This window comes from Dermochelys coriacea, chromosome 8 (assembly GCF_009764565.3).
Source record: "Dermochelys coriacea isolate rDerCor1 chromosome 8, rDerCor1.pri.v4, whole genome shotgun sequence".
In the NCBI taxonomy this organism is placed as follows: Eukaryota; Metazoa; Chordata; order Testudines; family Dermochelyidae; genus Dermochelys; species Dermochelys coriacea.
The window spans coordinates 77,953,287-77,976,506 of NC_050075.1; the positions used below are offsets into that span (position 1 = coordinate 77,953,287).

The window sequence follows — 23,220 nt, forward strand, 5'->3', positions numbered from 1 at the left end:
ATAACTGCAACACTACATAGCTGTCCCTTACACCCAGCCACACTGCCTTTCCCCTCAAGTGTGAATGTATTGTTGTGTCTTTTTAATTGGAGGTTACTACAGGAGCTACAGGGTATTCACATATTTTCCTAAAACACTCAAAAATAATACAAATGTACAAATAATAGTCTGTGGTTCTTTCAGGGTGTTGTTTACACTAAATGCATTAGTGATAAGATGTTCATTGCACAGGTTTGTGATCCCAAGGCACAAAACAAAAGGGGTTCACAATATTCTCAATAAATCAGAAAGCCATAAGATCCTTGCTGTTCATGCAAAATTGGATCATTGTTTCATGAATGGCACTATATAGTCGGTGCTTAATTTGGATTGAAAGAGATGCCGGGGCTCAAGCAATTAGGTATTGGGGCTCAAGCACTTTTTTTTACTCTCCAAACAGACATGACAACCTCAGAGGTGCCGGGGCTACAAACTGCCAAACCTAGAGGTGCCGGGGCTCAGTCCTGGCAAGCTCTGGCACAAATTAAGCACTGACTACAGTCATGAAAAATGCCCCAGCAATGACTAGGGATCTCATTAGTTCTCTCTCTGGAACACAAGCACGATCAGATTTTTTTCTTAAGTATTTTCTTCCTCTTTCTTAACAGTCTTAGTATTAATACTCTTTGTTCCTGCATGAAACCTGAGTGTTTCTCTTGCTTCAGTTGACTACCTTTGGTGCTTCTCAAGGGGGTGTAATGGAGATTTTATTTATTTGCATATGTGAGAAGATGGATTTAATAAATTGCAGAATCATAAATTTCATTTTTTGGAGGGAAGTATCACTCCCTTTGCGGTAATTTAAGGCTGTACAATCCACATAAATGTTGCCAGTGTCTTCAGTGGATACTTTTAAGAACCGACCACACTGACTTTGATTCTTCCTATCATTTATCAAGACCAGGACAAGGAGGTTGATCTTATGCACTTAACCTGAATGGGGCCAGGCTTGGGCGCAGACATTCTAAGACATATTTCTGGCAGCTAGTGCAAAGTGTGGAGCACAGATGTAATTTGCTCTTGTTAAATGTACCCTGCTCACAAAACAGGCAGCCATATGTTGCACTGGCTGAAGCTTCTAAGAGGCCGTCATCAGTGCTCTCAGGTAAAGCACATTGAGAGATAATAAAGATATAGATGAATGTGGTGAAGGCAAAAGGCTTAACTCCTTGGCCAGCTGCAGATGGTGAAAAAAGGCATTTGGGGACACTTTGCTAGGCAGGACTCCATGAGTAAAGATGAGTGTAACTAGAACCCTAGGCTGTGGCCCGCTTGACAATTGTAGTCAGCCTCAGCTTCAAAAGTAGTCACAGATTTTGTCAGTCTCTCCAAATGCTTTCCCTTGCCAGTCACCATCACCTTCATGTTATCTAGAAAGAGCCTGGGCCAACTGGCTTGCATCTATGCCTTATCTCTGCCAGACACAAGGAAGCTGTAGTGTCTGGTTTCAGTAGAGCTTGGTGTCATCAGGATATTGATGACACTGTAGCACATACCAATTCCCATATCACAGATATGTTTTGAACAAGAGGGGTGCCAGCACTGTGGTACTGCACAACTGATGGCATGTCTACACTGCCCCAGAGTTCAAATTTCAGGAGTGTGAGTAGCAGTGTGCACCAAAGTGCTACGCTGTAACCCTCCCATGTGGATGCTGTGGGCATGAACTGAAAGGTTCCTGGTTCACATTAATGTAGTCCTGTTTGAAGAGGATTACAGTAAAGCAAAGTAGGAATCTTTTTGTTTGCACCCACAGCAACCACATGGGGAAGTTACAGCACAGACTACTCACACCCCTGTAGTCTGAACTGTGAGCACTGTAGTCAAGACCTGAAAGTCCTTGGGAAGGAAAACTAGTTACCTATTACCAGCTTCTGGGAACTTCTTGATGGAAATTACCATTCCTTCCTCCCTTTGCCATGTCAAGAGCCCACATGGTGAACAGCATTGAAGGGCAGTGCAATATACAACAGTATTAGCAAGGACATCTGATATTTCTCCATTTCCATGCAGAGATTATCAGTGCCCATCACTGCAGCATTCAGATCTAAAACCTTATTCGTGTTCATAAAAGTGGAGGATGTTAGATGCTCTTGAAGTTGGCCTCCCACTACCATCTCAATGATCTCTCACAGAAAAGGGAAGTTAGGGATTAGCCAATCAGTTGGCGAGAACATTAGTGTCAAGAGGTAATTTCTTGAGAAAGGGTCAGAATATCCCATGTTTGCCAGATGCTAGGAATGAAGTCCGTATGTTTAGCCCCTCTGGCCTTGACATTATTACCAAGCTCTTTGAAAGGCCATCACAGAACCTTGGCAATATTCTTTGCACTTTATGTTCTCTTGCATCAATTGCTAAAACAATAAGTTATATGTACTTTGATTTTTTCATGTGATTAAATGAAACCTAGGGAAATAAAGAGAAATCTGTAGAGGAAACATACGCCTATTATAGATGAAACCAAAAGTTCTGATTCTGATCTCACACCAATATAATCTGGAAATAACCATCATGAAGTCAAGTGAATTGCACTGGTGTAAAACCAATCTAAGTGAAATCAGGCCCAAAGTATTGTCTGTTTGTTTGTTGTAGAGGCTGTTTTGGGTGCTTGGTTGCTTGGTTGTTTTTTTATCTGCATTTGTGAGGTCTAATACTATGTTGGAATAGCTTCTGCATTCTCTAAGATGAATCTTCATATAGAATTTACTCCAGGATCACCTGGAGTAAAACTAATGCACCATCACTGGAAAGACTTGAATTCTGCCAGCTGTAAATGATATACATGAAGTGATGCTGGGTACTGACGTAGCAAACTAGTGAAGTCCCTCTTATATTTGTTGAGTAGAGGATTGCAATGTAAATATGCAGCTGGAAATGTACTGACAGTAGCTGAACTGGGTGCAAATGGGTTAGAAACATCAATTGGTTAATGCATGTAAAGTTTTTGTTTTTGTAATTTTGCAAAAACTGAAATTCTTATTTGTTATTTATCTGCTTTCAAAATATAACAAATAGTTCTGTTGCCAATAACTGAACACCTATATTTATAGTATACTGGCGCTTCATAAGTGTCATTTGTGTCATTATCTGCATATGTTCTAGTTTTCCTAGAGTTATAGAAATGTTATAATCATCACTAGAACTGTGTGATCAAGGAGATTAGCTTTTTCATTGTGACTAACTGTTTTCTCAAGACATCCTGACTGCAGTGGAGTGACTGTGCTGACATTTGCACAGATAGACAGATGGTGCCTGGGATATGTCTGGTTAAAATGCAGACTTGAAGAGCCTAGTTGAGAAAGGTGAGCCACTGGGTTTCTAGACTAGCTGACTGAGTCATAAGAAAATGTAGCCTGCATTATCCTTTGTGCTAGCTGTAATAGAAAACATAGTGAACCATAGCAAAACAGGGCTATTGCTAAAGCATAGCTTTTGGCAGAAGGCTACGATGATTTTATATCAGATTTTAGTATGTTTTTGTTCCATACCTAAGTAAGATATCTTTCGTGAGGGGTCCTCAGGCACGAACCTAAGCTGTGGAGCTACTCACATGAAGAATGGCACCAACAGAAAGCCTAGAAGTGGTATTTGGACTGATAATAACTATCCTGTAATAAATAAGGGATAATCTGTGTTAAGACTTAGAGTAACCGGTTTTACATACTATATTTAAAACTAATGGGCCTGATTCAACTCTTACACCAGTGTAAATCAGAAGTAATTCCATTGAAATTAATGGAGTTACACCAGTGTAACACTCCAGCATAAAGATCAAAATCAGGTCCAATATCTGTTTAAAAAAACCTAATTATGACATCTGTTAGTAGTTGGGAACTAGTTCCCAAAATCTGAAAATGTCTTGCTATGTTAGTGGTAGATTTGTACATTATAAATATGCCTTGTGGACTCCATGGGGTCCTCTCCCAAACATGCGCCATAGTGATTGCTAATAGGGTGGCTTTTTCTTCCTTATGCAGCGTGTCCTCTCAGGGTGATGTATGCTTAAAACCATTGATTTGGGGCATTCAGGATAGTGCCCCATGAGAAATCTATATGCCCCATATGAAAACCTTGTGCAGCTTGTGGGCATCAAACTGGTTAAGTAATGCTAATATAAAGGGATTTGATGTTCTAACTTTAAATACCAAGGGAGCAATACCTGAAAGAACTGAGGTTGAAGCACTGTACTGCACAATTTCCTATTTATTGTAGACTATATATTTAGTAACTAATCATCCAGTCTAATAATCTCAAATAGTATTTGACAAAAAGGTCAAGTGTTTAATATTGGGGCTAGGAGAGCCATAAAAATCTATAAGGAATGAGCTACTTGGAACAGAAAGTCAGACCCAGTGCCCTGCTTAGTCACTGTATCTTTCAGTTCCTCCTTTCATTCTATAAAAATGTCTAAGTCTCTTAAACTCAAATTATTCCATATGTTTACTACTTTGGGAGGACATAATTCTTCTTGAATTCCCCGTTGATTCTTCAATCCTGGATTTTTAGATCAAAAGGTTTTCTCTCTTAAAATTTTCTGGAGCTTTTCAAAATGTTTTAATGTTTTATGGAATAAACAAAGTTCTCACAAAAAGCAAAAGTACTTTGATTTTTATGGGAATGTATTTAGAATGCAATTAAGGGGATTTTAAAAATTCAGTAATTGCTTTACAAAACTTCGTGTAATCTATGAGGCCAAATGGACCTCAGCCAAAAGGCCTGGAGGAAATGGGCTACATCCAGACCTGGGTGTAAATGGGTACAGCTCACATACCAGCTCTGAATTAGTGCATCCACTGGTTAGAATACAGGACTATACATCAGAAGTGCTTGGTTCTCTTCCCTGGTCTGCTGCTGACTCATTGTCTCACTGTAAAATGGGCTTAATTCCATACTTAAAGTACTTGGAGATCCTTGGATGGATGACACTGTAGATGTATGCAGTATTAATCTTGCTCTTGCACTCTCTCAACTCTGTTTCTCTGATAATGTTCAGAGTCTCTGTTCCTCATGACTCCCCACTTGTTACCAGTTTTCTTTGTTTCCACCGTCTTCCTATCTGTTTCTAGGGCTTCCTCTTTTATTCTTCGTACAGGATCTCAGCCTCTGCTACAGCTATTGAAACATTTAAATCCCATTCTCTACAACTCCCTGGAGAAGGAACTGAAAGAGTGAATGTTGTCAATTATCCCACCAACTGGTTTCACCCATTGTAGAATAAGTGATCATACAAACTCCTCTGTGGAACTTACACTTGTCAGTTATATGGTGATCAGAGGGTTTCCCTGTGTTCAGATTTGCAGTAAGTACCTCATCCACATTTACATTTTATAAATAGGAATAGTTGGGAGGACAAATAGAGAAGCAACTGTTAACTCTGCTGAGCTTTTTGTAATGGGAGATCTTCTTGGATCAATGGAATGAGAAAAAGTTCTTTTTTTTTTTCTTAAAAAGGGATTGTCCCTACCGAAAAGGGACAACTAGCATTAAGAGGCTGATCCACGTCCCATTGCAGTCTCTAGCCAAATTCCCAGTGGTGCAGAATCAAGCCGTCATTAAATCCATGCCCAACCTGTGAATTTTAAAAATGTTTAAAAAATGAATTTAAAAGTATGGAATTAACAAGATATATAGAAGCAAATCAAACTGAGTCAAATTCTGATCTCCATTAGAGTGGTATAAACCTAAAGTAGCTCCATTGACTTCCATGGCATTATTCTCGATGTGCAGCAGTGTGACAGGGAGTAAAATTCATCCATAATCTTTATCTGTTATAACCATCTTGCTCCTTCCCTTCCAAACTGCTTGCACTATTATCTCTCTGTGTAATGTCTGATTTAGATGGTGAGCATTTTGGGGAGAGTACCTGTCTTCTTATATTTTTAAGATCTGTGTACACCTAAACTACCTACATTACTGTATAAATAATAATGTCAATTTTTGTGATGTGTCCAGAAACACCACTCCCACATCAGTTAAGGCCTACATATTTATCATTCTCTTCACATATGAATTCACAGCAAGATAAGGACATATACATATAAGCGGAACTATTCAGGCAAAAGCTCTTAGATATAAAACTTTGTAGTGTCTTAGGTAAGATTTTGATCTCCAAAATCAATGGAATTACTCTGGGACCAAATCAGGCCTATATACTATAAAGTGGTTGGAACACTTTTGTGCTGGGTATCAAACTACTAGTTCCAAGGAGTGAAAGAAAATATTCTAATAATAAAAGACGGCTAATTGAATGATGCATTGGATTTGACAATAAAGAAAAGTGTGGATATACCCTCATATGTAATCTAAAAGTTACTCGAGTGAGTGAGTTGTTTGTATATCCTTTCTAACATTTTGAGTTATATCAAAATTTATGATAGTTATCTTCATTTTCAATAGTTAAAGAATGATCAATGTAACATGTTGGAATAGGAAATGCTAGATGATTCCTATTAACTGTTAAGAAAGATTTTCAAGGTTTGAAATGTAGAAAGAAAAGTGAAAGTTGCTATATCATCTACTCAGTATTTAAAAGCTGAGACATTTCTACATGTGAGAGATGAGCAATTTTTGAGTAACACAACTTTGTCAGGTTTCAGAGTAGCAGCCGTGTTAGTCTGTATTCGCAAAAAGAAAAGGAGTACTTGTGGCACCTTAGAGACTAACAAATTTATTAGAGCATAAGCTTTCGTGAGCTACAGCTCACTTCATCGGATGCATTTGGTGGAAAAAACAGAGGAGAGATTTATATACACACACATAGAGAACATGAAACAATGGGTTTATCATACACACTGTAAGGAGAGTGATCACTTAAGATAAGCCATCACTAGCAGCAGGGGGGGAAAAGGAGGAAAACCTTTCATGGTGACAAGCAAGGTAGGCTAATTCCAGCAGTTAACAAGAATATCAGAGGAACAGTGGGGGGTGGGGTGGGGGGGAGAAATACCATGGGGAAATAGTTTTACTTTGTGTAATGACTCATCCATTCCCAGTCTCTATTCAAGCCTAAGTTAATTGTGTCCAGTTTGCAAATTAATTCCAATTCAGCAGTCTCTCCTTGGAGTCTGTTTTTGAAGCTTTTTTGTTGAAGAATAGCCACTCTTAGGTCTGTGATCGAGTGACCAGAGAGATTGAAGTGTTCTCCAACTGGTTTTTGAATGTTATAATTCTTGACGACTGATTTGTGTCCATTCATTCTTTTATGTAGAGACTGTCCAGTTTGGCCAATGTACATGGCAGAGGGGCATTGCTGGCACATGATGGCATATATCACATTGGTAGATGCGCAGGTGAACGAGCCTCTGATAGTGTGGCTGATGTGATTAGGCCCTATGATGGTATCCCCTGAATAGATATGTGGACAGAGTTGGCAACGGGCTTTGTTGCAAGGATAGGGTCCTGGGTTAGTGGTTCTGTTGTGTGGTGTGTGGTTGCTGGTGAGTATTTGCTTCAGATTGGGGGGCTGTCTGTAAGCAAGGACTGGCCTGTCTCCCAAGATCTGTGAGAGTGATGGGTCGTCCTTCAGGATAGGTTGTAGATCCTTGATGATGCGTTGGAGAGGTTTTAGTTGGGGGCTGAAGGTGATGGCTAGTGGCGTTCTGTTATTTTCTTTGTTGGACCTGTCCTGTAGTAGGTGACTTCTGGGTACTCTTCTGGCTCTGTCAATCTGTTTCTTCACTTCAGCAGGTGGGTATTGTAGTTGTATGAATGCATGATAGAGATCTTGTAGGTGTTTGTCTCTGTCTGAGGGGTTGGAGCAAATGCGGTTATATCGTAGCACTTGGCTGTAGACAATGGATCGAGTGGTATGATCTGGATGAAAGCTAGAGGCATGTAGGTAGGAATAGCGGTCAGTAGGTTTCCGATATAGGGTGGTGACCACTTTGTCAGATGGTCATATGGTTTGATTTCTGAGAATCAGATTGAGTCCCATTGTCCTGCATTTTTATAAGTTCTCAAACAACGAAACTGTTTTTCATGTAAATTTCTTTTGATTGAAAGTCATCCTTTCATAAAATTGGTGTTACTGTATAAAGCTATATTTTTTCCCTCTGGTGGAAGATGCTTTGTAAAACCAGTGTTTTATGTTCTGTATTAGAACTAATATAAAATCCAAGATGTAAAAGTGCGTCCTTAATCTTACTCAATTATTTATGACTGACAAGGACTCCAGCAATATGGCCATGGATAAACCTCTGAGAATCCAGCACTAAACATAAGGCGCCAGATTCTCTGCTGGAATAAATGGGCACAGCTCCATTGACTTCAATGGAGTTTCCACAACATATTCCAGTAGCGAAACTGACCCAAAGCAGTTGAGTATACTGTCCTACAGAGACCTTTATTACCCCCTCCATATTGGAGGAGCAGTGAGCAGAGATTTTTATCACCATGTCAGCACATAGGAGAGAACAAACTATGATACTTGCATGAACATTTCATAAAGCCTCAGATGCAGAGCATAAGTCAACCACTAAGGCCAGGCTCCTCCAAGGTATTGAGGTGTCTAACTTGCCGTGGAAGGATCTAGCCCTGACTACCTGGGGATTGGGAAGGAAATGTCTCCTACAGGTAGGTCATTCTGCAGCACCAACAATTGTTATGGTAGTGTGGTACTGGCTGTTAACACAGACAGGATATGGGACTAGGAAATGTTCTGATCCAGAATGGCAGTTCCGATGATCCTACATTGTTGTTACATTTTCTAACAGAGTCATTCCTATAGCTCCCTGCCAGCAAGGAAAATAAAGCCTGAACACTGGTATTAATACATATGACAATAAACTATAGGGTAGCTTACAACTGCATTAAAGAGACTTTTGTCACTTTTTCTATTTTGACTTGCTGTGCAGAGGACACTTTCTCTGTCCTGTATAGAGCTGTATAAATGTCCTCATCCCTGTACATGCAGCAGATCTGAGTGTGTGTGTTCTGAACATCTTTGCTGTTTCTTTGGGCTGTTTTATACCACCAAGTTCTATAGTTAGCCAAGTACATTCCAGTCAGAGACAGTTCATCTTGTTACAGCATAGACATATTTCCTGTACATTTGCAATAAGGGTAAAGAAGACCAGTTCTTTGCTATTTAAAGCCCTTGAAAGAAGAAAGACATACAGCAGTTTAGATTACCAGCAGACTACAATGTACATTGCATAAAAATGTCAGTCTTAATGGCAAAGTTCAGGATAAAACTGTGTCAGCTAATTTAATCATTTACCGTGAAATACCAGTTATCTTAATCTTACATGCAGTCTTTAAGTCGGCTGTGTATTTTTGTATAATTGAATCCTGACCCTAAAACGGAAGAATCAAGGAATTTGCTTTTTTAGTGAATACAGTTAGGATCTAAATATTCCAGTTTAGAAATTATATTCACGGTATTGTCAGATATTTTAATACTGAGCTGCTAATATTTCTCTCTAGTGTATTTTTTCTCTGTTTCATATTTGTTTTCCATGCTGTAAAAAGTCATATTAGTATTCAGTTTCTATGGAACGTAACTGAGTTCTCTGGAAAAAGTGCAAATATTGTTCCCAGAACTTAAGTCAGATAAATTAGTATCTAACCCAAATGATAGATTTTGTACATGTGTTCTGCTTTCCCTCTAGATACGTATTGTATTACTGCAGCAGCAAATACAACAAGGCCAAGATGTCTTCATTTTCCATCAGAGCGAGAACTGTAGAACAGTATGATCAAGGCGTTGGTCTTCTGTGGCCAGCCGGTCAGAACCCACCAACAGCTGTGATGAGCAGAGCAGAGATGGGGAAACAGGAGGCAGTCAAAGCCAAAGAAGGTTTCAGCCTGAAGCTGTGTGTATGACTGGAGCAGAGCAAGGCCAGGACCCAAGGAAACCCCAGCAGCAAGGGAAAAAACAGATTGACTCTCAGTGACTCATTTAGCTCCTGGATTGGACAGATCTCTCCCCTGCTGGCAGTTTGGCTGAGCATCAATGGGACAGATACCAGGATGAATAGCTTAAAATAATTAGGGGGCCAATCTGCAAAACTGCTCTCATCCAATTCTTTACTTTGTGATGAAAGACACAAAACAAATTACATTTAGATTATTAAATATTAAGTCACTGGATTTACCTCCATTTGGTCCAAAGCAGGAAATCGGATAAAATTCAATTTTATATCATTGTGTTGATGGCCTGGTTTTCATCAAATGAGTGAGTGTTTTTTTGGCAGGTCAGACTCTTTGACACATGAGGAAAATAGGTGCTTAATTTAAATGAGAATTAATGCAATCATAATTAACTCAAATGTGAACAAAATTAAACACAGGCAAGAGTTTAGTTTAATGTTTAGCAGTTTAAACTATATGTTTTAGGACACGTCCTGCTTCAGTTGAAGACAATGGCAGTGTTGCCACTGAATTCAATGGAAACTGGAGTAGGCCTTATAAGTAGACAGGTAGGATTCCCTGTACTTTATATATAATGCACAAAAACAGAAGCAACAAGCTCATTTAGTATCAGTAAAGATCAGTTAAAATTATAGAAACATCCTTTGGAGCAAATCTTCTGCCTTGTATTTGCATATTTATGAACTAGAGATTATGACAGGCCATTACATTTATTAGAGCAGCGCTGCTATAGTTAATAGTCTGTCAGCATTTCCATTATAAACTCCGTTTTTCAGTGTTTTAATATCTCAATCATTTGAAAACACATCAGGAAGCAACGTAGCCCTTGTGTTGTCAGGCCAGGTGCATTTTTAAAAAAAATGTAAATAAAAATATATTTAAATGAGCTCAGCCGTTTCTGATTGGGCAAATGGCATAAAATCACAAAGCCTTGGTGGATAGTATTATTTATTTTTTTAGGGAGATTTTGACAATCGCTTCTTCTTTTTCTTCTCCTTATCTCATCACCTGAGATTGAGTCATCATGCAAGCATCTGTCATCTTCTTCTGTCCAAGGCAGTACTAAAGTCCACTTGCTTACCATCTTCTTTGATGTAATTCATCCATCGCTGCCTCAGCTTTCCTCAAGGTCTCTTTCCAACCACCATGTCCTGCCATGCTATCATCCCCAAATCCTCTTCATTCATCCTGTGCACATGTCCAAACCAGCGAAGTTACACTTCCTGGATTTTGTCAGCCACATCACGGACAGTGACTTCCATCCTAATGCTTTCATTGCTAAATCTGTCCCTTCATGTAACTCTTTTTATTATGCAAGACAGCTCATCTCAAACACCTGTCAGCATTCAACCTGCTGTATCTTACCCATGCTTCTGCACCATACAGCATTGTGGAGTACACTTGGAATCACAGTGTCAGTGGTGTATGCTTATCATAAGCAATATCTAGGATGTTATTCCACACTCATCCAGCACTCTCACATTCAAGCTTGCTGTCTTCCATAACCCTGCTACCAAGGTACTTGAACTGGTCACTCTGGTTTAGTCATGCCCCATTAATCTCTATATCCAGTTTCCCTGTGGCACCTCTACTGAATCATATGACCTCAGTCTCAGTCATGTTCATTTTCATCCCATGCCTACTTAGTTGGTCATACCACTGATTTACTTTTTCCTCTAGGTCTTCTTTTGAGGATGCCATTATTGCTATATCATCTGAGTATAGCAACTTCTCACCTTTTCACATTGGGTTCTTCCTGCTAACATAGGCCATCAATACGATAAACAGCAGCAGAATGAGAACTGACCCCGGTGCAGTCTGACTTGCACTTCAAAGGGCTTGTCGTTCCAATACATGTTCAGATCACTGTTGTAGGTGATGTATATAGTGTATTCACCATAAATATTAAATCCTCAGACACTCCATATTTCCTCAGCATTGGTGTGAACATCCTTGTGTCCACTTTTTGACAAACACATCTATCAAAAACATCTTGAAGTTTTGAAAAATGACATTTTGCAAGCAGCTAGTATCTAAAGGGAACATTAGTCCTTGGTGCAAAGTCAAAGTTGCTGGAGTACTTATCAAGTGGTGACACCAGGCTGGTCCCAAGCATGTGTCAGCCATTTGGCTGCACATGGTGCCCCTTGCCCTTGGCAGCCAAAGCAATGGGCTAGGGGTGATGGCTAGGAAGAGAGAGCATGTGAGACAGCAGGAGCCACATTAAGGTGAATGAGATGCCTTGAGTAGAACAAGCAGCAGGGGCAGATCCACATTGTTGCAGGGTAGGATGCAGGGTACTTCTTCTGAAACTGGTTAAGATCAGCACTATGGTGACCTCATTGCTGTTATTTTGGAATATAACCTTTAGTACTTTGCTGAGCTTTTCCTAGTTACCCTGTATGCACTATAAAGACAAGCTACACCATTCTCCTGCCTATTTGAACTTCCTACTTATTCTGAAAAAAGAAAAGGAGTACTTGTGGCACCTTAGAGACTAACAAATTTATTAGAGCATAAGCTTTCGTGAGCTACAGCTCACTTCATCGGATGCATCCAAATGCATCCGATGAAGTGAGCTGTAGTTCACGAAAGCTTATGCTCTAATAAATTTGTTAGTCTCTAAGGTGCCACAAGTACTCCTTTTCTTTTTGCAAATATAGACTAACACGGCTGCTACTCTGATACTTATTCTGAGTGTCCCCAGCTTGTCCACAACAGAGGAATTCCATCTATTGCCAACTCCCTGGCAGAAGGAAGATTGCTGATTACAATGGCAATATTTAGGTGAGGGCAGAAATAGGATTAAAGGGACAAAATTTAAAAACTAGCTATTTAATAAAAGACCTGGATCTTGTAATTCTACCCGCTTCAAAGGAGTCCCCAGGAAGAGGCAAACACCAAGGAGAACAAGCTTTCGCCTGAGAACACAGGCTTTCCCATCCTTCCTGTCACAAGGTCCTAGGACAACTGAGATTCTGGAGACCTAAGTAGGACTTGATAGCACCAATGTAAGGAAGCTGCCCCAGACTTATCATGTATGATGCACTTATTGTGTAACGTATTATAAAAGCACCAAGTACGGAGCCAAAACTCTGTATTGTCTTCCATGAACTGTGGCTGGAGTAGAAACTCTTAGTTGTAAAAGCTATGCTACATATACACTTTTAAAATATATACCTTTTAAGGTATGAGGCAGCTAAAGCCTCAGGTCTTAAAGCCTCCAGATTTTGACAGCAGTCAAATCCAAACAGATTCAAACTTTAAGTCTGGCCAGTCTCTGTAATGAGTAGAATAAAAAACCTGGATCAGGACACCATGTTCAAACCTCTGGAAAACGTGGATCCATCTCAAAATAGCTCAGCCTCATCTCTACTTCTTTAGCACAACAATATTTGGGATATTTGTCAAGGTGATTCCAAATTTTAGGAGGGTTTTTTTCCAAATTCTACCCCAGAATTATAGTAAAAAGTGATCTTCCTTTCCCTGGATATACTGCAAAAAATTATCTCTGGTCATGATAGATGGTCGTAACTCAGAACTAGGCAGAATTAGGACTAGTGCTTCCTGATTGTTTTGCATTTCTAATAAGAAAACTTTTTTTAAAAGTAAGTGTTGCCTGATGTAGCAGTAATGAAGAGATTGCCAAGCATGTGTTCAAATATGTATAGAGTATGCACTATTATATGTAATCTGATGGAAGATAGAGTCTGTAACTTATCTGAGTATTAGTGTTCACTGCATATTTGTTTTGCTATCTTTTATTTTTACTTTGCAATGAAATAAAAAGACTTGCACAACTGATTTTAATCTGTCTCTGAATATTACAAATACAAACTATTATGTAATTAGCCACAATAGGATGTGTGCAGTTGTGGGTGTGGTGCGTTTGTAGATTGAATGCCAACACTCATCTAGGTATGGAGTTGTAAAATTACACAATAATTTATACCCTGGGTAGGTGCTGTAATTATATTTTACATTAAAATAAGTTATGTTAACAAAACAGAATATACTCTTTTTGTCTTCCCACTGAAGTAGATCATAGTAGAGGATTATGATAACAGTATTCCCTGGATATAGCATCTTTCATCTGCAAAGGACCCAATAGTACTTTACCAACATAAATGTAATACAGAAACAACACACGAAGATCACTTCATCCACCCCTGGGAGGAAATGCCACAAATGCTGAATAATACACAGCAATACTACACAACAGTTTTATGCAGGAAGTGAAGATCACCATGTCCAATTGAAACTGCTGGAGAATTTTAAATAGGCTGAGTGTAATTACCTTAGTTAGAATTCGGCCTGGACCCTGGAATTTATAATCCTCTATCTCTCAAAAAGTTTCCGGAGACTGAACTCCTCGGTACAGTAAAAAAAAAACTTTGAAATTTCACCAGATTTACTACATTTTAATGACTGAAATATTCTGCAAGCTTTGCGATCCTGAAACCTTTGAGGAAACATAGCACCACACTATGAATCCAATGTTTCTCTGTTGTGTTTACCCCAGAGTTTCTGGGTTATAATGAGCAGAAGTGCTCAAGTGCAAGAGAATTTGTTAGCCAACATCTGGAGAACAAGTGACTTCTGGTAGGATGCTTTAGATATGTTCTCTGTGAACATGTGAACCTATAATTTCTGACACAGGGCAAAAGTCTTCTCTGGCCCAAGTGCAAATCTTTGGCACATTTATCACTTGTTCAACACGTGGTACTTCTGTTAACGTTGATGGGCATTCTATCCATCCATCTTCAGATTATGCAATAGAGATCTGCAAGACAGATAAGAGATCAACAGTGCAGATCAAAAAGGTGAACTTCCAGTTTAGATCATACTGGTATCCTTGTGTCTCTGTGAATTGTTCTGTTTAGTTACAGTATTTTCTCTCTTTTGATATGGCTCCAAGGTGAAGAAACCAACAGAAGATTGATTATGGCAAAAACTGCAACAGCAAAAAAAATTACCCGAAACACCAGCTCATTGTAAATGTAAAACCCCAGGTCCTGGAGCTGGGCCTTTTCCTCTACATGGGTGGGGTAGGTGAGCTGTTCTCTGAGGATAAAGAAAGAAGATAATTTTATCTCTGCATATTCAACTCTGAAGATCTTGAATGTGGTTTAATGGGGTAATGAAGTTATTCCTGATCAAGCTGAACTGCTGTCAGGAAATGTATGCAGAGATGTTAAGGAAACTTCAGGAGAAAACTGCAGATTCTGGAAGAATTAGCAGCACAGACAAATAAGTTAAAAATTAGTGACAATTAATTCTAATTTGTTACAAAAAATGACTCTTGCTAAATAAAACATCGACGATTGCAAGGCCGCTTCCAGTTTCTCCACAATAATATTGGCTTATTGGAGAGTCAGGAGATTCTCAAAGAAGTTAATTTGGTCAAATACTTAAGGAATTTGCTATCTTTGTTTGAATTAATTAATCTACTGTCAAGGTAGGTGCACACCATCTTGCCACATCTGCTCCCATGATCATGGGGAATCTATTAATGTGTAATGTATTGTATTTACTGCCCGTAGTCTAGTGTTGCATTTTGTGGAGGACAAGCTGCTTCGTATTGAATGAGAGCTCTTTGGAAATAACATCTGGAGCCTCCTGGGAAACCCCGGTGTCTCTCAGTCTATCTCAAACATGAGTGGGACATATCTCAGTTTCCCTCCTTGTTCTATTTAACAGGAAATATCTATTTGCTATTTCCCAAATCGCCTTCCCCATTCCCTCCCAAAACACAAAAAACAGTTCTGGATATCTTGATCTGATTCCAGTCTCATTTAGGGCCTGATCCAAAGCCCATTGAAGTGAATGGGAAATACTTCAATGGGTTTTATATCAGATGCTTAAACCGATTTCACACCAATGTAAAGCCACTGATCTAAAATGAGTTACTCCTGATTAAAGCTGGTGTAAGTGAGAAGAGGATAAGGCCTGTAAACAATCCCAGCGAACGACTATTGGACTGAATCTACCCTGTCACCTAGTAAGGTATATTGTAGGTATTTGGGACAGGAGTGATTGAACCAGCCCTGTCTACTAGATCTATTGATGCAGCAAATGCTCACCTGTACCTCCTGTATTGCTACCTCTGGGCAGCTTGACACAAGTTACACTTTCTTTTGCTTCTTGAATGTTTGAGGTGTACATTTAATTGTGATCTGGGCCTGCTGTGATAAGACTCTGAACTTGAACACTGAGAGGGTTTTGGTCTTCCCAGATTACTCTCCAAACCCCATAAAAGCTGTAACAACTACTCGTCATTATAAAATGAATAACAGCAACTGCCTCCGTGAAAACTACCACCAAAGGGTATAGACGCTGAGCCTTCAGGCCAGAGTAATCTCCTTTGGCTGCCAGTAGTTCCAGGGGAATGTTATGGCAGCCAGGGACTGTCAGTGGCAAGGGAATTTCTACCCCCGTCACAAGGAGTGGTGTGACAGAGGAGCTGTTTTGTTAGCTCTATGCCACCTGAGGCTACCCCTCTGCAGGGAAGAGCCTGCTGGAGCTGGACCTACTTTGTGCTGCTGCTAAGGTGCAAAGTAGCCAGAGTGCAGCCCAGAAGAAAGGCCTGTAATAGAAACCATGCTAATTGTATAGATACATAATGGTTAATGGCGGCTAAATCGAGGGTAAGGATGTAGATGGGGGCAACAGGAAAATGTTAGCTGGTTGTTAAGGTGGGATTAAGTTTTAAATATGATTTCAGCTGTTAGAGAGGCAGATGGTTCTGTTACTAATGATCCCTTACTTGAAGAGCAGACTTATAAACACCTCTATAAATCTGCAGTTGTAGAAGTTAATAAAATATAGAGCATTCAGTTGCACAATGGGAAGTCAGTAGGTTAGCAATCGGGGATATTCTTTTAAACCGGGTATGACTCCAAGACAGTTTAGCATGTTAATCAAGGTTGAAGCCTTGTGCCTTTCTGATCTAACGTGATATTCATACAAAGTTTACTGACATGATGTCCAGCTTTCATGTCAGAAAGGGTCTTTGCTTGAGATTTTTAAGTTTGGGTTCAGTTTTGATATTCAAAGAAAAATCAGTTCCTCCCAGCTTCATATAGAACAATGCCTTTATTCAGCTCTGAATGAAAATTCATGCTCAGATACTGTCTATGTGTGCTATACTGCTGTAGCTGTAGCATGGGCCTCAACCAGGCCTGTGCAGCCTGCCCTGTTTCCATGACACAAAGAGCATACGTGTCCTCCTCTGACACAGCCCCGAGCCTTTCCCAGTTCATAGTGTCCAGAACTCTGCTCATGGGTTCTGAAAGATGATGTTGCATGGGAGCTGAGAGTCCCTGTCTCCCCTAAGGTCTGGGAGAGGGGGCAGGCTCATGCTGACTGATTGACAGTCAGCCACCGAAGCACCTTAAATGGATGTGGGTCCCTTGTGCAGCACTCAGTCTGTTTTACAGCTTTGAAATAACTGGTTGAAGAGGCTGTTCTCCCACTGTCCCATAGAGGAAATGATTTTTGTCCTAAACCTACAGAGCTTTCCAGTCCCTCTTGCTCTCTTTCTGTCACTCTCTTTTTCCCTCCACAACAGCTGTTCAGAGGTTACTGCAGCCTGTAATAACCTCCACAGGACATGAACAGAAAGAGCAATGTTTGGGGATCTGTGGTGCAGACAGGAAGCTGATTTACTTGAGCTTCTTTACTCCCTGAGCCATTCAGTACTGCATTTCTCCTGTGCCCTCCTTTATAGCCCATGCCAACCATCCCCAGGACTGGTCAGCCCAGGGCATAATCAGTGGGAAACAACTACGGTGCCCATCACTGGCATATAAAGCAGGTCCAGAGTTTGGCCCCGTGAAATGTGAGAAAACAATAGCTTCGATTATCCATATGGATCAATCTGGATTTATTCCAGACTGCTTCATTAATAGCAATCAAAAACATCACTTTAATGGATTTTTTATCCTCAAAATTATGATCATGAGGAATTTGTTCCAGCTATTGATTTTGAGAAGGCTTTTGATTATCTTCAATAGCCTTAACTTATTTCAGATTTAGATAGCAGGAGGATTTGGCCTCAAATACATTAAATGGGTCAGTCTACTTTATTGAAATCCACAGTTATATTAAAACAAATTATCCCAGTTTGGATAGGATTCATATATTGTGGCCTTGGACAAGGAGGGTCGCTTTGCCCTAATACTTTTTGCTATTGCACTGGAGCCTTTCGCTCTTTGTTTTAGGAGGCATCAGTATTTTTCAGGAGCAAAATCAGTTGGTATGTCTCAGAGTATCTCTATGTAGAGCCGTGCAGAGAAGATGTTAATTTATAATTTAAAAAAAAACAAGATTATGGATGTTTTGCAGGAAATCACCGCATGTTCAAGTTTATTATTTGTTAATTGGGGTAAACTCTTAAAGCCATTAGGCGATTTAAATGTAGTTCTATTTGAGCAATATCCTTTATTGGATCCCCCATTATCCTTTAAATATCTTGGTGTGCGAGAGGATAAAATTAGAAAAATTTGTTTGCTCTAAATTGCCAGCCTCTGCTTGATAAAACTATTAGCTATTTAGCTAATTGGACGGATCTTCCATTATCATTAATTGGCAGAATTAATACAATTAAAATCGTGGCTTTATCTAAATGTTTGTGTTTATTTCAGTGTATCCCCATCATGTTCCATAACATGTTTGGAAAGCCTTAAACTCTGCAATTAATTCTCTTTTAGGGGGTTAAAGGTAAAATTAAGATTAATTTTGAAACTCTGCAACTTCTCTTAGAGTCAGCAGAAGTGGTTCACTTCATATTCATTTATTTATTTATTTTGGCTGCATATTATAACATGTTGTTGCATGATTTAGACAATCCCCAGTTAGTATTATGCTGTAGGCAGAGCAAAATCAAAGCGCCTCAAACCAACATCTCCTGTTCTGCAGCAGTACTTGATACACTTGCTCTTCTAGGGCTGGATCCTGCAAGGGGCTAGGCACCCTGCCCAAGAAAGTACTTAAATATGTGCTTAACTTTAAGTACTTGTGTAAACCCATTGAAGTCAATAGATTAGTCATATATTTTAAGTTAAGCATGTGCTTTAATGCTTTGCTGTACTGGGGCCAGCAAGTTAAGTTTGCAGGACTGAGCCTCAATTGCTGTAGCAAGCTCCCCTAGTGGACTGGCAGACAAATGTGTATCAGTGTGCATACGCTTTGGCCATGTTCTCCTCTCATGATTTCTTTTAAATTTGGCTAAACTTTTTGTGCCTGATTTTTAAGGGTTTTCTACCCACCTTTTTTTTTTACCACAAATTACCCCTGCAAAAATTGTATTTGCATGGTTTGCACCCACAGTTCTTTGTGGACGCCTCTTATTTTGGATGGATTCATACCTGGTTGCAAGTGCAAATTGGGTACTTTCCTGTCTAAATGGTGAGGTTATCCATGGGTGCAAAAAATTTGTGGCCACAAGTACATGAAGGGAAAATTGCACTGTCAGAAACAGAGGCTGTCTTTTGACAATCTGGCCAGGTATTTCCAAGATTATTCCCGCTGATGTGCCTTCTACGCTGGTGAGAAGAGGTGATGGAGTAGCTATGCCAACTCTTCACTGTCCAGAGGTTCTCCCATATCAGGAGGAGTCTCATCCAGCAAGATTCACTGGCTTTAAAACTGATGTGCATCAACAGACTTCCACAAAGCTGATTTGGAGGACCCAAAATCAGGCCCAGCATTGCAGGCATGACTCCAATAAACATAGCTAATAATGAGCAGGTACATAGCAGCAGCCTTGATTCAGTATTTCTTTGCTTGACTGGTTTAAGTCAGACTCTTAGCGTTATTCATAGACAGTATTTTATCATTTATTATAGGGTAGGTTGATTTCTTGAAACACATGAAGCTCAGTGTGTTAGTCCTGATTTACCTGTCTGGCTTTGCAACTATGAATTATTTGCATTATTCTGTACAGCCCATCTCTGTTAATTCTACTTATAATCAATATGCTTGCATTCAGGTTCTGTTTTGTATTTAATTTATTGTTGTCTTTAGGGAGTCTGGTCAAGTGACACCTATAACGTCTGGTCTCTTCTGTGGCTCCTAAGAACCATACCGTGTGGGAGGTAGCTCTGGAGGCATTCTGGAGTGGGTAAGTATAGTGCACATCCCCTCCACTGGTGTCAGGCCAGTGCTTGCTGGTGGAGAAGTGGCCACTTCCCTGTCCCATCTTACCTCCTATAAGGTATTAAGTACTTGCCTCTTCCCTTTCTCTGGAATGTTTGCAGTCACATTATGGCTGCTTTCTGCATAGGGGAGCTAGTGAGTAATGGTCACCCTACATCTTCTCCCACAGCATCCTCTATGTGCATGAATCTCAAAAGGAGGTGCTATTTACTTTTGATGAAGAATTCTCCCACATCATCAGCTTCTATGTATCAAAAACCCACCTGAGCGGGACAGGATAACTTAAGGGCTCTGCAAGGAGCTACAAGGCCTTTTCACTCTGAGTCACCAATTCAAATCCAGCCAAGTTTGGTACCAAGTGAACTGGAAATGAAGAATCCTATGCACCACTACAACCTGGGGACCTATTGGCTAAGCAGCAGTTCTGCAGAAAAGGACCTGGGGATTACAGTGGATGAGAAGCTGGATATGAGTCAGCAATGTGCCCTTGTTGCCAAGAAGGCCAACGGCATATTGGCCTGTATTAGTAGTAACATTGCCAGCAGATCAAGGGACGCGATTATTCCCCTCTATTCGGCACTGGTGAGGCCACATCTGGAGTATTGCATCCAGTTTTGGGCCCCCCACTACAGAAAGGATGTGGACAAATTGGAGAGAGTCCACCGGAGGGCAACAAAAATGATCAGGGGGCTGGGGCATATGACTTACGAGGAGAGGCTGAGGGAACTGGGCTTGTTTAGTCCGAGGAAGAGAAGAGTGAGGGGGGATTTGATAGCAGCCTTCAACTACCTGAAGTGGGGGGGTTCGAAAGAAGATGGAGCTCGGCTGTTCTCAGTGGTGCCAGATGACAGAACAAGGAGCAATGGTCTCAAGTTGCAGTGGGGGAAGTCTAGGTTGGATATTAGGAAACACTATTTCACTAGAAGGGTGGTGAAGCACTGGAATGGGTTACCTAGGGAGGTGGTGGAATCTCCTTCCTTAGAGGTTTTTAAGGCACGGCTTGACAAAGCCCTGGCTGGGATGATTTAGTTGGTGTTGGTCCTGCCTTGAGCAGGGGGTTGGACTAGATAACTTCCTGAGGTCTCTTCCAACCCTAATCTTCCAGGATTCTATGATCACTGCTGGCACCCTTTCTGGTGATCTCATCTCAGAGAGTTCAACATTGGGTAGCCATAATCAGCTACCCTCTCACTGATTCAGGTAGTTGCCTCCTCATTACTTGAGGTGGAGGGAGGGGAGGGATGGGTGCACTGGTAGGGTGAAATGATCTAGTGCTGCTGCTGTGCATGTTGCCCTTGCTCTATGGAGAAACAGGGGACTTGGATCTGTGAGGTTGACAATCTGGCATGTTTTATGAGCACTAAAGTTACTGTAATAGAAATCAACCTGAATGGAGTGGCACATTGAGCTTCCATAAATACAAAGCTGTAGCTCCCATTAATGTCAATAGAAGCTACACACTCCTACGGACTCTTCCCTGCGTGCAAGGGAAGAGGAAAAGAACCCTTCGATTACAGGACTGAAAATAAATAGCAGCTGATGGGCTTGATTCTCTCGTATTCCCACCAATGTACTTCTGGAGTGAAGCCAACTAATTCAGTGGAGTCACATTGGCGTGAACCCCATGTAAATGATATCAGACTCAGGCCCAATGTGTGTGGTCAAGAGGAACCGGTCCTATATGTGCAACTGGAATGTTTTTGGTACTTTAGGGCTAAATTCAGACACTCTGTATGAAGATAATAGTGTTCACATGCTTACACCTGGCATGAATTTGGCCCATAATTGCCAGTACAAGAAAGGCCAGAAAGAAGGAATATTCCTGCGCCAAAACATCAGTGTGGAATAGCAACTCTTTCATCAGTCTGACAGTAGCGATATGACTCTGTGTATCATTAATTAAGACAATAATAAATGAATACAATAGCCAAGTAATAGTGCTGCAATGCTTTCATGTATGAATTAGAATGTGAATATTGAGCTTTTCATTTCATGGTTGAAAAGTACATGAGTTGACCCAAATATTAATTTCTGCATTTCAGTCATTTACACATCATGGGTCACTAATCATTTCTTGCACAAATGACTTTTCAAATGAGAAGCAGTATATTGTAATGGTCTATCATATTTACAAACTTCTCATTGTGTTCCCAACTTAGCATTTAGTGGTTAAAATATACCAGATCAAGCATTGTTTGCCAAGTACAATACAAAAGTAGCTCATATACAATGCAGGGAATACTTTCTTTTACTGTTATCCATGTTTTATAGAGTTCATAAACCACTGAGTGGAATGCTTCTGCCCAGGGCATGCCCAGACCCACATCATGTGAAATGGGTACATTTTTTTTAGTGATGTTTCTGGAGATCTGACAGCCATCTTAAGCTCTTCTTTGTTCCTGAAAATCTCACCCCTTTGAAAACCTCTCTTGTAAATATCTAAAATAGTTAGACAAGCTACCGATGTTATTTTGGAAGTTCAATATATCCTGAGGGGTTTTTTTCTTCCAGCATGCAACAGCCAACAAAATGCTGAGGGTGGGGTTTTTTCCAATTACTTTGCAAAGCTAAAATAATACAAATAACCTCACTTTACTTAATAGTGTGGAGTTCATTGTTTTGGACTACTCAGTGCTTCCTGATTTTCATTGGGCAACGTGTCCCAATGAAATCCTGGTATCTCCAAGTAAACCGCGTTAACATTGTGAATTGATCGAGGGACTAGTGCAACATTTTCAACCTGCCCCAGCTGGATTAATTTACACATCTGCCTTGTTCGGTAATTATAACTCCAGAGATCAACAGCGCGCGTGCGCACACACACACACTGCACTTTGTTCTCTTCTGGTTTATCTGTTGCTGTCTTTAATCTGGTCTGTGTACTTCAAAAAATAAGAGTCGAGGTCATTTATTAGACAGTTCTTGGAAGTTTGGTTTTGTGATTAGAAAGCAGTAACGTGATTTGTTTATATAGAAATCATTCTTGTCAGTAAATTCTGCTACTGCCTTTCTTTGATAAAAGGGCAAAAAAGATGAGATTTTAGGAAATGCATTAACTAAGAATTAACTGCCTAGACTTCAGCTGTCACCAGTGTGTCCTACGTATACACACATATATAGTTGTAAATACAGCAGGCCAGTGGGAAAAAACAG

General features: G+C 40.2%; 1 protein-coding gene across 5 annotated transcripts in view; it reads left to right on the top strand.

The window, feature by feature from the left end:
• The window catches only part of LOC119859674, a 200,533-nt gene extending 179,982 nt beyond the window's left edge, over positions 1-20,551 (top strand). For 3 of the 5 annotated variants that reach the window (XM_038412043.2, XM_038412044.2, XM_038412042.2), the window contains one exon: positions 9,648-10,961. In XM_038412043.2, coding sequence (XP_038267971.1) covers positions 9,648-9,861 — 214 coding nt within the window. In that variant the 3' untranslated portion in view covers positions 9,862-10,961. Of the gene's footprint in view, positions 1-9,616; positions 10,962-19,935; positions 20,033-20,236 lie in introns of those variants that run through there. The other 2 variants (XM_038412045.2, XM_038412048.2) reach the window with 2 other exon arrangements.
• Positions 20,552-23,220: the final 2,669 nt, after the last annotated feature.